General features: G+C 37.7%; 1 protein-coding gene across 1 annotated transcript in view; it reads left to right on the plus strand.

Annotated features, from left to right (window-relative positions):
- The window catches only part of ITFG1 (integrin alpha FG-GAP repeat containing 1), a 68680-nt gene extending 61188 nt beyond the window's left edge, over positions 1-7492 (plus strand). The window contains exons 14-17 of the mRNA XM_008638921.2: positions 754-878; positions 1749-1831; positions 3463-3580; positions 6944-7492. Of these exons, the coding sequence (XP_008637143.1) occupies positions 754-878; positions 1749-1831; positions 3463-3580; positions 6944-7003 (386 nt within the window). The 3' untranslated portion in view covers positions 7004-7492. The remainder of the gene's footprint in view (positions 1-753; positions 879-1748; positions 1832-3462; positions 3581-6943) is intronic.
- Positions 7493-12213: the final 4721 nt, after the last annotated feature.

The following is a 12213-nucleotide window of genomic DNA, read 5'->3' on the forward strand; positions in this document are numbered from 1 at the left end:
TTCTAGAGAACAAAGAACCCACACAGAATCTGAATCTGTTGGCCAGAAATTAAAAGATTACAAGATTTTTTTATATAAATGGAATACTGGATACTTTGGAAGTGGCATGCCAGTGAAGTTGTTGATAACTGCAGCACTTGTCTGTTTCCTCACTGCCTTTTCAGGAAACCAAGAGTCTTATTTTCCACCGACAGTTTCTCCTTTAATTATTATTATTAACTTGCAATCACTGCAATCCTGTTTTCATTAAATTAATTTATTCTTTGAAAATTTGTTCATGAGAATTTACTTAGCTAATTTGGTGACACAGTAATTACTGATTAACATTGACAAGAATTAAAGTGAACCTTCACATGTTGAGTCTGATCTTGTAAATCAGTGGGGCAAGAGACTTGACACTAATCATATAAAAATAAATGCAGATAGTTGATTTCTTCTCAACCTGTAACGAATAATGGAGATTCGGTTTAACACAGGAATGATGCTCAAAAGAATTATCTACCTAGAAATGTAAAGCATTTAAGCTCTTCTCCAGGTGAGTGCTCACAGGTAGTTTGGAAATGTGGGATTGAGCCTTTAAGAATTACATACTCATGCAATTGGTTAAAATTTTTTAAACGTTTTTGTTACTGAGGAATGTGTATTTGTGTAACAAGTTGGTAGTTTGGAGATTGATTCATTCATTCATTCATTCATTGAGGGTTTTTTCCCCCTAAAATACCTACTTGTGCTTCCTTTCTGCTTTCCTTCCAGCTGGCCAGCTCAGCCAGTCAGCACATTACGCTCTCCAGCTGCCCTACAACGTGCTGGGCTTGGGCCGCAGCGCCAATTTCCTCGACCACTTGTACGTTGGCATTCCTCGTCCCTTAGGAGAAAAGGTTGGTTGACATTTAAGATTGTCAAGCTAATATTTATGGTGCTACCTTTCCTTAGAGACTTTGGATGGGAATACTGCTGGGACACTTCTTTTTTCATTTTCTGAAGTAAGAATATCAAAGAAGTAAGTTTGCATACAGAAAGGTTTGTCCAAAAGAACCAGTTTGCCCAGTTTTTTGGGGAGTGTATAAGCTCTGAAGCCAAAATAAAACCAAAAGAAGACTGAAACTGTCTGTAAATGTTAGCACAGGTATGTAGTGCTTGTTTGTAGGGCAAATCGGTATTAGGTCTGAGGGTTCAGTTATTCTGCGCTGCAGTAGCTGTAGGGCTTTCCCGGGGTCGCTCTGGCCAGGCTGGGACTCACTTAATCCCTTCTGCCTTGGTGATAAAACCATGGTCAGTGTCATGGGAGGGGGAGATTACTGTGATTCTCTAATCTTCGCGTGAAACATAAAAGTGGGGTCCTCACCATTTTCAGTCTTTAAAGATCTGATGGTACCACTTTGAAAAGTGAGGTACTCAAATTGGCCAAATTCTGATTTAGGTAATTGCTTTGCCTGCCTCCTTTGTAGAATCAGTTCTTTTCTTCTTTCCCTGTTATGTTGTTGCTTTGTACTTTTAAAGCAGATGCTGTGTTTCATGTCAGCAATAGTTATTCTGCTTTTTAATTTTGGGGGGTGGGTTTTAAAGCATTTTGGAGCTTTCAGAATAACAGGTTTATAAAAAGATAAGGGATTAATCACTTATATTTAAAATTCTAAAAAAACCTTACAACTCTTTATTTCTCCTTTTGTACGTTTCAACAAAGAATTTCTTTGCTTTTGGGTATGTTGGTTTGTTAAGAATTGACACAGCCTTTGTTTTTCTTTCAGTCCATAAGAAAACAAGAATGGACAGCTATCATACCAAACTCCCAGCTTATAGTCATTCCCTATCCTCACAATGTTCCTCGAAGGTAATGTGATCATTTGCATTTGCACTTCCCAAAATTACATTAATACACAGTTTACATTAGGCATTACGTGTAGGTTTAGAAATAGTTATTTGTATAGAAAGTTACTGAAGAACAAGGGCAGGGGGTCAGTTCTGAGCTGAAGCTGAGAATGCTGCTGAGGTATTTACACAGCCTCTCAGATGGTGCCCGTAAACAATCAAAACCTATTACCAGCTCAGACAAACAATCAAAAAGTATTACCAGCTCCACTCCTGTAAATAATAACATACTTGCTAGATTTAACAACATCCTCAGTGACAAATTACAAGCATGGTAATGGTTGAATTAAGCATTTTTGTTTCACCAAACATGCAATTTCAGTCTGGTTCCATAGAAAAGCTTTGCTTCAGCCCTTCTGAATGCAGTAGCTGTTGCTACAGGAATGAATGTTTTCCTTTAAGGGAAGGTGAATGCGTTGGTTGCACGAGAGCTTGAACACAGAATCCGCTTTGCAATTAAAATGTTTCTCCCAGAAAGAGAGCACGTTTCTCTTTTTGCTTTTAGAGAAAACATTAGTCAAATATTCCAGCTGCGTTTTGCCGCTTGATCTACCAGTGAGGTCAGTTGCATTTATCATGCAGAAATGATTCTGACATCAGTTCAGCAGTTAATTTTACTATAGAACAAATAACAGTGGAGAAGTGATGTGCTGCTTGAGTTGCTAATTAACAACCACAGAAATAACATCTGCCAGATGAAAATTAACAGTCTTACAGTAAGTTACAGTCTTGAGGTATTTAAAGGTATGTGCTATGCAAAACAATTTCTGTTATTGTATCTTTAAACTATTTTTACTTTCGTATAAAGTGGGTTTGTGGACCTTGTAGAATAACAGAGGATGGAATCCCCAGAAGAAATCAGATTTCATAATAAAAGTTTTTGGTTTTGTTTTTTTTTTTAATATAGGTAAGTGTTTTCCTGAGAGGCCTCAACACAGAACCTGCTGCTGACAGCTTTCCCATGATAGGAAACCTGTAGTACGAAAAGGGGATTCCTTGGGCCTCAGAACCCCACGTGGTTTGAGGGATGTTTTCCAGGAGCCCTAAAGTGCTTAATTTTGTTGATCTTCAGCTATAATCAACTGGTTTTGTTGTCTAGAACTGCAGTTGTCCCTGTAAACTTCAGACAAAGAGAACTGGACCCATGAGCCTGTCCAAGAGGAGCTTCTTATGTGGAGCAAAAATCTTTCAGGCTTACTTCCTCCTGCTGCTCCATGGCCCCAAGCCCCAGGCAAAAAAAAAACATTCCTGTGAAAGGTTTCCTTATGCATTTTACTTCGGCCTAGGCAAGGCAGAAAATAAATGTCCTAATGAGAAAAAACTCATTCCCTGAGGATATCCATAGCATTCATGAAAAGTTAAACAGAGATTGTACTTAGACATGGTATTACTCAAAAATAGTTATATTAAGCCATATATTTCCAAGTAAACATCATTAAGCTTCAGTCTCTTAAGTAGAGCTGCTTGTTTCTGTAGACCGAGTTGTCACCTGTCTTACCCTAACAGGTTCTTTTCATCTTTGTAAGTTAAATCTGTTTTCTGCTTCTTAATGAAGGGTATTAATGTTTCCTTGGATTTTCTTCTTTTGTGTAGCTGGAGTGCCAAGCTGTATTTGACCCCAAGTAACATTGTACTGCTAACAGCTATAGCCTTAATTGGTGTCTGCGTTTTCATCCTGGCAATAATTGGCATATTACACTGGCAAGAAAAGGTAAGCTAATTTACTAGAATATTTTCTGTGTATTTTCTATACTATTTAGCACTCCCTAATATTTTAAAGACCTGTACATTGGTTTGGGTTTTTTTTACTATTTTTCTACAGTATAATAATTTCTGACACAGACTGAATTAAGTCCCAAAAGGTGTTATTATTAATTAAATATTTACTACACGTTTAAAAATTGGCATTATTTTTATTTAAGCTCTAAGACACTTAAGCTTGTCCATGTTGCTCTTCATTTCCTTTTTCCATTAAGCTGTTATTTTCAACTTAAATGAGACATCTTTGTTTCATATCTAAGCTTTCCATTTTGCAGCTTTAAGGAGAACTGTTTTGGGAAATGGAACATAAACTCATTTACTTACCTTGAGTTCCACTGGCAATCTAAAAATAAGGAGAAAGTCTTTTTTGTGTATCTCTCTCTACTGGTTGCACTGAAATTAGCATTCAGGAATGTATAGGGAGTCAATCGTGCATATTGCCTGCTTTGCTCTGTGGGTCTGAATTATACTTGCAGGGTATAGAAATCCATTGATTTGAAGAAGCATTTTGAAAGGGGCCTTTCATGTCACAAAAGAAATACATTCCCACTTTTCTTAACTATGCTCAGTTCACAATCATACCCAACTGGCAGAGTTGCCAATAAATGTTACTACATACCCAAACCATAATCTTAGCTGTCAGATAAAATTACTGCACATTCTGGCATGGTAGCACTGTTTGTTATTTTGTGCTCGTGGAAATAAAATGACCTTGTTAAACATTCAGATAAGCTTTGTGCATGCTTCATATTTAAATGTTATTTGTCTGTCAATCTTCACCCTTCAAAATGTTAAATACAGTCTCCAACTAATAATAAAGCTGGGAATAAGACACACAAAGGAAAGAAATACAAAGTTTATGATGGCTGTCGTTAGCATGTTCTGCTGTACCAAGAAAGCACTGCTTACTGGTAGCTCAGGGCTGGGCACTGCCTGGGTTTAATTCTCTCTCCAACATATCTTTAGCAAACAAGAGTAGCAGTAAAGGTACTTGGACTTTGAGTTGGGGAAGGATTAACTATGCCTAATTCTGTCTGGAGAAATGGAGATTTAATGGCAACGTTCTGAACAGTTTTTATACAGCAATTCAAGCATTGTAGTGTAAGGAAGGACTCAGCCCAGAGTGAGTGCTTTTAGAGCTGTTTTAAGCCCCAGGTGTGTGAATTAAGTGGTGTTGGTTATATTGTAATTTCATTTCCAACTCTGCAGCACAAAGTAGGCACAAATATATGGACAAATTATGTGTATTTTCAGACCACTGTATAAACATGCATTAATTCCTATACTTTTCTGATGGATTTTTACCTTCCCAATTTTTAGAAGTGGTTGAGATACTGAACCAGTAAGAATGTTCACCAAGGCTGTATTGTGCGTCACTGACATGTGTAAAGTTAAACTCCAAAGTTCCTTGTTTCTAAGCTTGTTCTAGTTTACTGTCTCTCAGCAATTCTCTCATAATAATACTGTCCAGGCTAAATGCCACTTTCCCTTGCAGTTCTCTGGAGTACGTGTAACAAAGAAAGGAAGGGGAAATGAACTGGCACTTAAAATATTTTTCTTTCCCCCAGAGGATGAATGTGTCTGTAAGATGCAGTGTTTTATTCAGCAATTTAAATAAACCCTGTACTCTGACCTCTGCAGATAAGTAGTAACAGGAGCCCTTTGTCCACAGTAGTTCTTATACACTCATCTGCCAGTTAAGTATTGAAGTATTGAAATAACTGTAGGATTTAGGGGTAGGTGTTGGTCTGTCCTGCCTTAGAAATTTTGAATGCATTGAAGAAAAAAAAGCTTTGAAATCTCAGTTACTAGATTTTAGTTTTGATACATCAAATGAAAGAGAAAGTGAAGAATTGACACCATTCTCCGTCTTACAACAAATAACATCTTGCTACATTTGCTACAGCCATCATTAGTCCTTATTCTCATTCTTGATAACTTGCTTTGGGGTCATGAGGCTGGTTTTGGAAACACTGCACAGTGATGGAATACTGCTAGAGAGGGTTAGCTGGATCCAGCAGAGTATCAGTTACTGTCAAATTTGAAGCAGTAATTTTTTCAGGAAGCATACAAGAAATGGAGTGGAAATTGTTTTCTAAGTGAGACGATGAAATTTTGCGGAATGTGACAAGTTTTTTGACATCCAGAATACTACTGACACTGATAAAGTCCCTGCCAAAAAAGCCAGGCTGATATATCTTAAACCTCACTGACAGCTCTGCTGCTGCTACAAAATGCAGTAAAATCCATATTTAATCCAATGGAGTTGCTATCACACATAAACATTGTGTAATGAGGAAATCTTTGGCCTTGAGCCAAAGCAGATGACGAGCTCTCATGGCAGAAGACGGGCACCGATTTCTGCCACAATTGTGTATTTTTATCAACTGAGACACAAATGTGAATGCCCACACAGCACCTACTGGAGAGGCTTCTCTTCATTTTACTCCTTAAAAAAACAAAAAAGAAAGAAAGAAGTTGGGTCTGTGCAAGCTAAAAAGCATTTCAGTCTGCTTTGCCAAATTCTCTCATGCTGGGATTTACACATACTGTCTGTCATGACAAAAGCACTGTTTTCTAAAGAAGTTTGCACTGTGTGTTCAAGAATCCTTGAAGAAATGCTTCCATCCTCTGTTAAGTCCTTTAGCACACAAGAGGAGACATGTGGGAGAGGACATGTTTTTACACATGACATGGATTATAGGTACAATTTAAATATGCTTCTTTTTTCCCAGCACCACCCAATTTACTCTATCAGCAGGTCAATGTGTGTTCTGCATAAATAAGCAGGGAAATGCATCCTACTTCACATTTTCATAATACAAACAAAAAACACAGAACATTTGTCACATACTTGGTGCTGTTAATTGTTGGTTGAACTGCCATCTTGCTCTAAAGTTGTATTTAACAGAATGTTTGTTAAATGAGGTTCTTTGTACCTGTAACATAAATTACATTTACAGTTAGTCCAAAGTACTTTCATCTTATATCTATAATGCAGACAAAATGCGTACCAGGAAACAGTCTTCAGATTTGAATTATTCCTTCTGAAAAGCATTATTAGAAATAACAGAAAATAATGGGTCATAAATACTAAAAAAGTGAGCATTAACAGCAGAAGCTAATTTTGCGTAGATTATTGCTATTTCAAGCTGATATCATTTAAAAGTTAATTGTTGGGGCTTTTACTAAGCTTTTTAGCCTTTTGTCAAATGGCTTGAAAAAAATCAACCATTCTCTGACACTTGATGGCTCATTTCTGTAAAGTATTGCTCTAGATTCCACAAAGTGTTTTTTTATTATTATTTTTCAGAAAGCAGATGACAGAGAGAAGCGACAGGAGGCTCATCGGTTCCATTTTGATGCTATGTGACATGCCTTAATATTTATGAAGGAGCTGCTACTCATTTGCTTAATTGAAAGACTAAATTCTGATTTTTTAAATTATTACCATGAAAGTACTGTTGGTGTGTTATTTGTAAATGTTGCATTATCTGGTATTTATTTGGAAAGTATTAAAATTAGACCTGAATGTCTCACAAGGCCTTTCAGTTAAGAGACTGTATATAATAGAATTTGGCCTTTATTTAACAGAACTGTAAATTTATTTTTCTTAGTAAAGGGATCAAGTTGCATGTATCATTGTTTATGTACCAATTCTTTAGTAATATTTGATAGAAAGAAAGCTGTGTAAATTAAGTGTAGCATTTCAGCGAGCAGAATACCTTGTACCACTTGAATTGGTCTTGTCCTTTATTCATTCCTGCAAAACAACCTGGTTTCTGAAAATTAAACTTGTGCAATTTCTCAGATGACTTAATCGTTAATTATTTTGATCGTATTAAATGGTGCTTAACCTAAAGTATTCTGTATTTTTCTTTGTTTAAATCTATATGTGCAATAGTTAAAGAACTTAGGAAGTAGGGAACCAAAAGCAACCTGCAGTGTAATGCTAGTTCAGTCATCCTGGGATAAATGCAGTATTTATGTGTGCTAGTTCTAGGGAGAAGACAACGCATTAAAAAATTAAAATCATAAAAATGTATCAGCATTACATAAACTGCTTTTATAATTAAACTATAACCACATTTATTTTAGAAAGGAACAAAGTCATTATGAAAGTAACTATTTTTTTAACATAAGAAAGGTATGGGATTTTTTATTTCGTTTTGTTTTTCAAGATGTTAAAAGAAACATTTTTGAGTAGAGATTGAGAATTGACACCCTAAAATGTATTGCTAGGTGATGAGATACACAAAGATTAAATTAAGAGTGTAATAGGACACTCAGAATAATCAATGCACATTTTCTATGTACACTGCTATGCCCAAATTTCATAAGGCTGTAATAATGACAGAAGACGAGTCGCTCAACTTCAAGTATTTTAAGTGGTGATGAAGTTACAGTTGCTCAGTGTACTTGGGATCCTGGAAGAATCTCTGAGAATAATCATGCTTTTATTTTACATGAGTTTACATGATTAATTTTGCATTTACATCAGTTACTTTGCATTTCTTACACCATTTGATAAACTAGAACATCCTTTCTCAACAAACTGAAAGTGTTGGTGTTCAAGGCACTCACGTGTGCTGTGGGTCCCTGCTCACGTCTGGCACTTGCCTGGAATGCTCCCTGTGCCTGGCAGTGCAGCCCCAGACAAGAGGGAGCAGGTCCAAAGCTGGGCTAGTGGTGCCCACCCTGAGTACCAGTCAGACCCTGGGTTACCATGGCAATGCTGAACACTGACCCATTCATACAGCAGCACCAAGCCAAAAGGCAGAGCAGCAGTGTCCTGAGCTCTGAAGTTTCACTGGGTATTTCCAATATGCACTGATCAGATGCCAGCAGAGGAGACTCTCATATCACATTACTGTTATTATTCAGGACAGAGCATTTCCTTAATGCACACCTTCAATTTTTCTCATGAAAAGGTAAGTTGTTTTTTTCATAGGTAAATACTTAATGCTTTTGGACTTTTTAAACCACATTGATAGAATTGGTTCCCACCAGCAAAAGAAAGAACAATTTCATGATTAGGAGGATGCACAGTTCAGTACATTTTCCTGTCATTTTCAGATGGTTGGAGAATAATGCTAAATGCATAATGCACTGTGGCAGCAAAGTTGTCTGTAGCCCTCTATCACAATATAATACACATAGATTAGCTTCCTTATGTTTTTTGAAAAAGCAATTAGGAATAAAATAACCTCATGCTGACATTTAAGCTGTTGTACGAAACAATGAACTTGGTATCTTTTGCTCTGAGGTATTTTGCATGCTCAGTAATGCATCATTGCATCGCTATATACAATATAATAAAGTTTACCCCAGGTTCTAAGTACTTGTAGCATGGCTCACACAGTCTATGCATACTGTTTCGAATTAAGGCATTAAATATTGTAAAACCTGATGTCAGAGGTTTCATGTTGTACTTTGCTTCTCTCTTCTATAAGCATTAAACATATGTTTGGGAAGGTTATTGCCCTTCTACCAGGAAGTTTAAGAAAGCAGCATCAATTAGAAAGTTGTAGTTCCAGGTGATTGTCACAGTAACTGAGAAGTGAGAAATAGTTCGAGCTACATAAATTTTCAAACTGCAGCCACTCTAACACAGCCCTGGTGAGAAATGCTATTGGAAGCTTCCTTGGTGTGAAATTTCACCTATATAAAAATACTGTTGACAGGCCAACTGACAGATGGCTGTTGAAATACCATCTTTCTTTGTTCTCATTTTCCATGAGAAGCTTTAAGACTGAATCTTCCTACCAGATTTATCATTAATGCACTATAATCCCCCAACAAAAGAACCAACTTTTGTGCTGCAGATTAACAGGCATGTTCTATATAGTATGATATTCCTCCTGTGCTGAGGCCATCCTGCTTAACAGAGAAATTAAAAACATTTACTACAGTTAATTGAGACGTAATCACTACACATGCACCGAGTCAATTCAGGACTTCTATAGAATCACAGAATGGTTTCGGTTGGAAAGAACTTTAAAGATCATTCAGTTCCAGCCCCCCTGCCATGGGCAGGGACACCTTCCGCTCTCCCAGGTTGCTCCAAGCCCCATTCAGCCTGGCCTTGAACACTTCCAGGGATGAGGCATCCACAGCTTCTCTGGGAACCTGTGCCAGGGTCTCCCCCCACCCTCAAAGGGAAGAATTTATTCCTAACACCTAATCTAAACCTCCTCACTGCCAATATGAAGCCATTCCCCCTTGTCCTGTCATTCCATCCCTTGTATATGTTTCTTTGTAGGCTCCTTTCATGCACTGGAAGGCCACAATTAGGTCACCCCAAAGCCTTCTCTTCTCCAGGCTGAACAATCCCAATTCTCTCAGCCTTTCCTCCCAGCAAAGCTGCTCCATCCCTCTGATCATCCTGGTGCCTCCTCTGGCCTGGCTCCAGCAGCTCCAGGTCCTTCCTGGGCTGGCCCCAGGGCTGGGGCAGCTCTTCAGGTGGGGTCTCACCTGCGTGGGGCAGAGGGACAGAATCCCCACTCCCTTACTGCCCCCCCACCCCAGTCCTTCTCTGCAGGTTTGCTCTTGACCTATTGATCCCCAGCCTGTACCAGTATTTGATATTCATACCTGAATAGATACCAATATATTGTAATTGATACATATATATAACTTCTTTCAAATCAATGACACCAAAATAGAGCAGGAGAAGTCAATCCATAAGCTTCTGTTATATTATAATCAACAGTGTAAAAACATTAGCTATCTCTGTTTTGAAGGTATTAATACCCAAAATATTTTTTTTTAAATTTAGACAATAAAATTGTTCTTAAAATAATCTCATACTTTGCAAATACTTAGTACCAATCCTAAAGGAATGGGGAAATGTTTTTTCAAAGAAGTATGTTAAGAAATCAAGAGCAGTAGAGGAGTAAAACATTGCTATGCTGCTTTAGTAACCGTACTATCCATTCTGGGGACAGGATCTAGTTCCTGAGGCACTGGTAATATTGGCCTCCCTGTCACTTGGAAAATAATCAGCTACACAGCACTATTTTTATAATTCCTGACTTCAGTGAAAAATGTGATCCCATCTATGATACATTCCATAACAGTTATAACCTAATTTTGAAATTAATGAATTTTTCAACATATGCCAAAAAAGTTTGTAGGTATATTCTAACATTCAGATCTAATTATACTGCCTCGCAAATAGAGAAGTGCACTGTAAGCTTTCTGAAGGCTATCAGTTTTCTTCCTGACTATTCAAAAGTTTGCAGTGTTTATTACTCAGTAGTAAATAACAAAGCCAACTGTACATACTTATGTATGATTATGTATTACATATTGCAATACAATTACAGTTGTATTATAATACAATACTGAGGCACTTGCACCTTCTATAATTATCTAATTAGAAATAATATAATGAAATTAGGATTTCTCAAAAGCACCTAAATTGTACTGACAAAACCAAGTACCAGAACAGTTAAAACATAACTCCTCGTCCCCTTTCATAGTTATTCACTGTTGATGTCTACATTTTTGCAACCTCTTTTAAAAATAATGTCCAAATAGCTGTTGGTCTAAGGCTGTTTGTGTTGTACAGTTTGCTACTCAAGAGCAGAAAATATTTTAGGTAACATTAAAGTTAAAACTTCTCACAGAACAGCAAATCAAAGGAAGTTTTAAGAAGGAGGCAAACCCAGTTCTAATAATACAAATGTAAGCCTTTAGCAGCAGCAGAGCACTGTTGTAACTGACTCATTCATCAGCTGCTCAGGCAGGTGTTTACCTCCATCAGAATGAGTCCCACTGCCTTCCTTGAGCTACTGCTATTCAAAAATAATCATGAGGACTCGATAGAGCATCAGAACAATACACAGCTGGCTGTCCAAAAGCTGTCTTCAACCTTTCTTGGCTCCCAAACTCAAGTTTAATTAAGTCAAGCTTACTGCCAGTTTGACCCGGTGGCAAAGCGTTTTTTCCTCCCTGGAAACCTACACTCTGCAGGCTCATGAGACGGGAACTGAAAGCGAGGCCACAATTAGGTCACCCCAAAGCCTTCTCTTCTCCAGGCTGAACAATCCCAATTCTCTCAGCCTTTCCTCCCAGCAAAGCTGCTCCATCCCTCTGATCATCCTGGTGCCTCCTCTGGCCTGGCTCCAGCAGCTCCAGGTCCTTCCTGGGCTGGCCCCAGGGCTGGGGCAGCTCTTCAGGTGGGGTCTCACCTGCGTGGGGCAGAGGGACAGAATCCCCACTCCCTTACTGCCCCCCCACCCCAGTCCTTCTCTGCAGGTTTGCTCTTGACCTATTGATCCCCAGCCTGTACCAGTATTTGATATTCATACCTGAATAGATACCAATATATTGTAATTGATACATATATATAACTTCTTTCAAATCAATGACACCAAAATAGAGCAGGAGAAGTCAATCCATAAGCTTCTGTTATATTATAATCAACAGTGTAAAAACATTAGCTATCTCTGTTTTGAAGGTATTAATACCCAAAATATTTTTTTTTAAATTTAGACAATAAAATTGTTCTTAAAATAATCTCATACTTTGCAAATACTTAGTACCAATCCTAAAGGAATGGGGAAATGTTTTTTCAAA

Source organism: Corvus brachyrhynchos, unplaced genomic scaffold (assembly GCF_000691975.1).
Source record: "Corvus brachyrhynchos isolate BGI_N302 unplaced genomic scaffold, ASM69197v1 scaffold26, whole genome shotgun sequence".
Classification (NCBI taxonomy): domain Eukaryota; kingdom Metazoa; phylum Chordata; class Aves; order Passeriformes; family Corvidae; genus Corvus; species Corvus brachyrhynchos.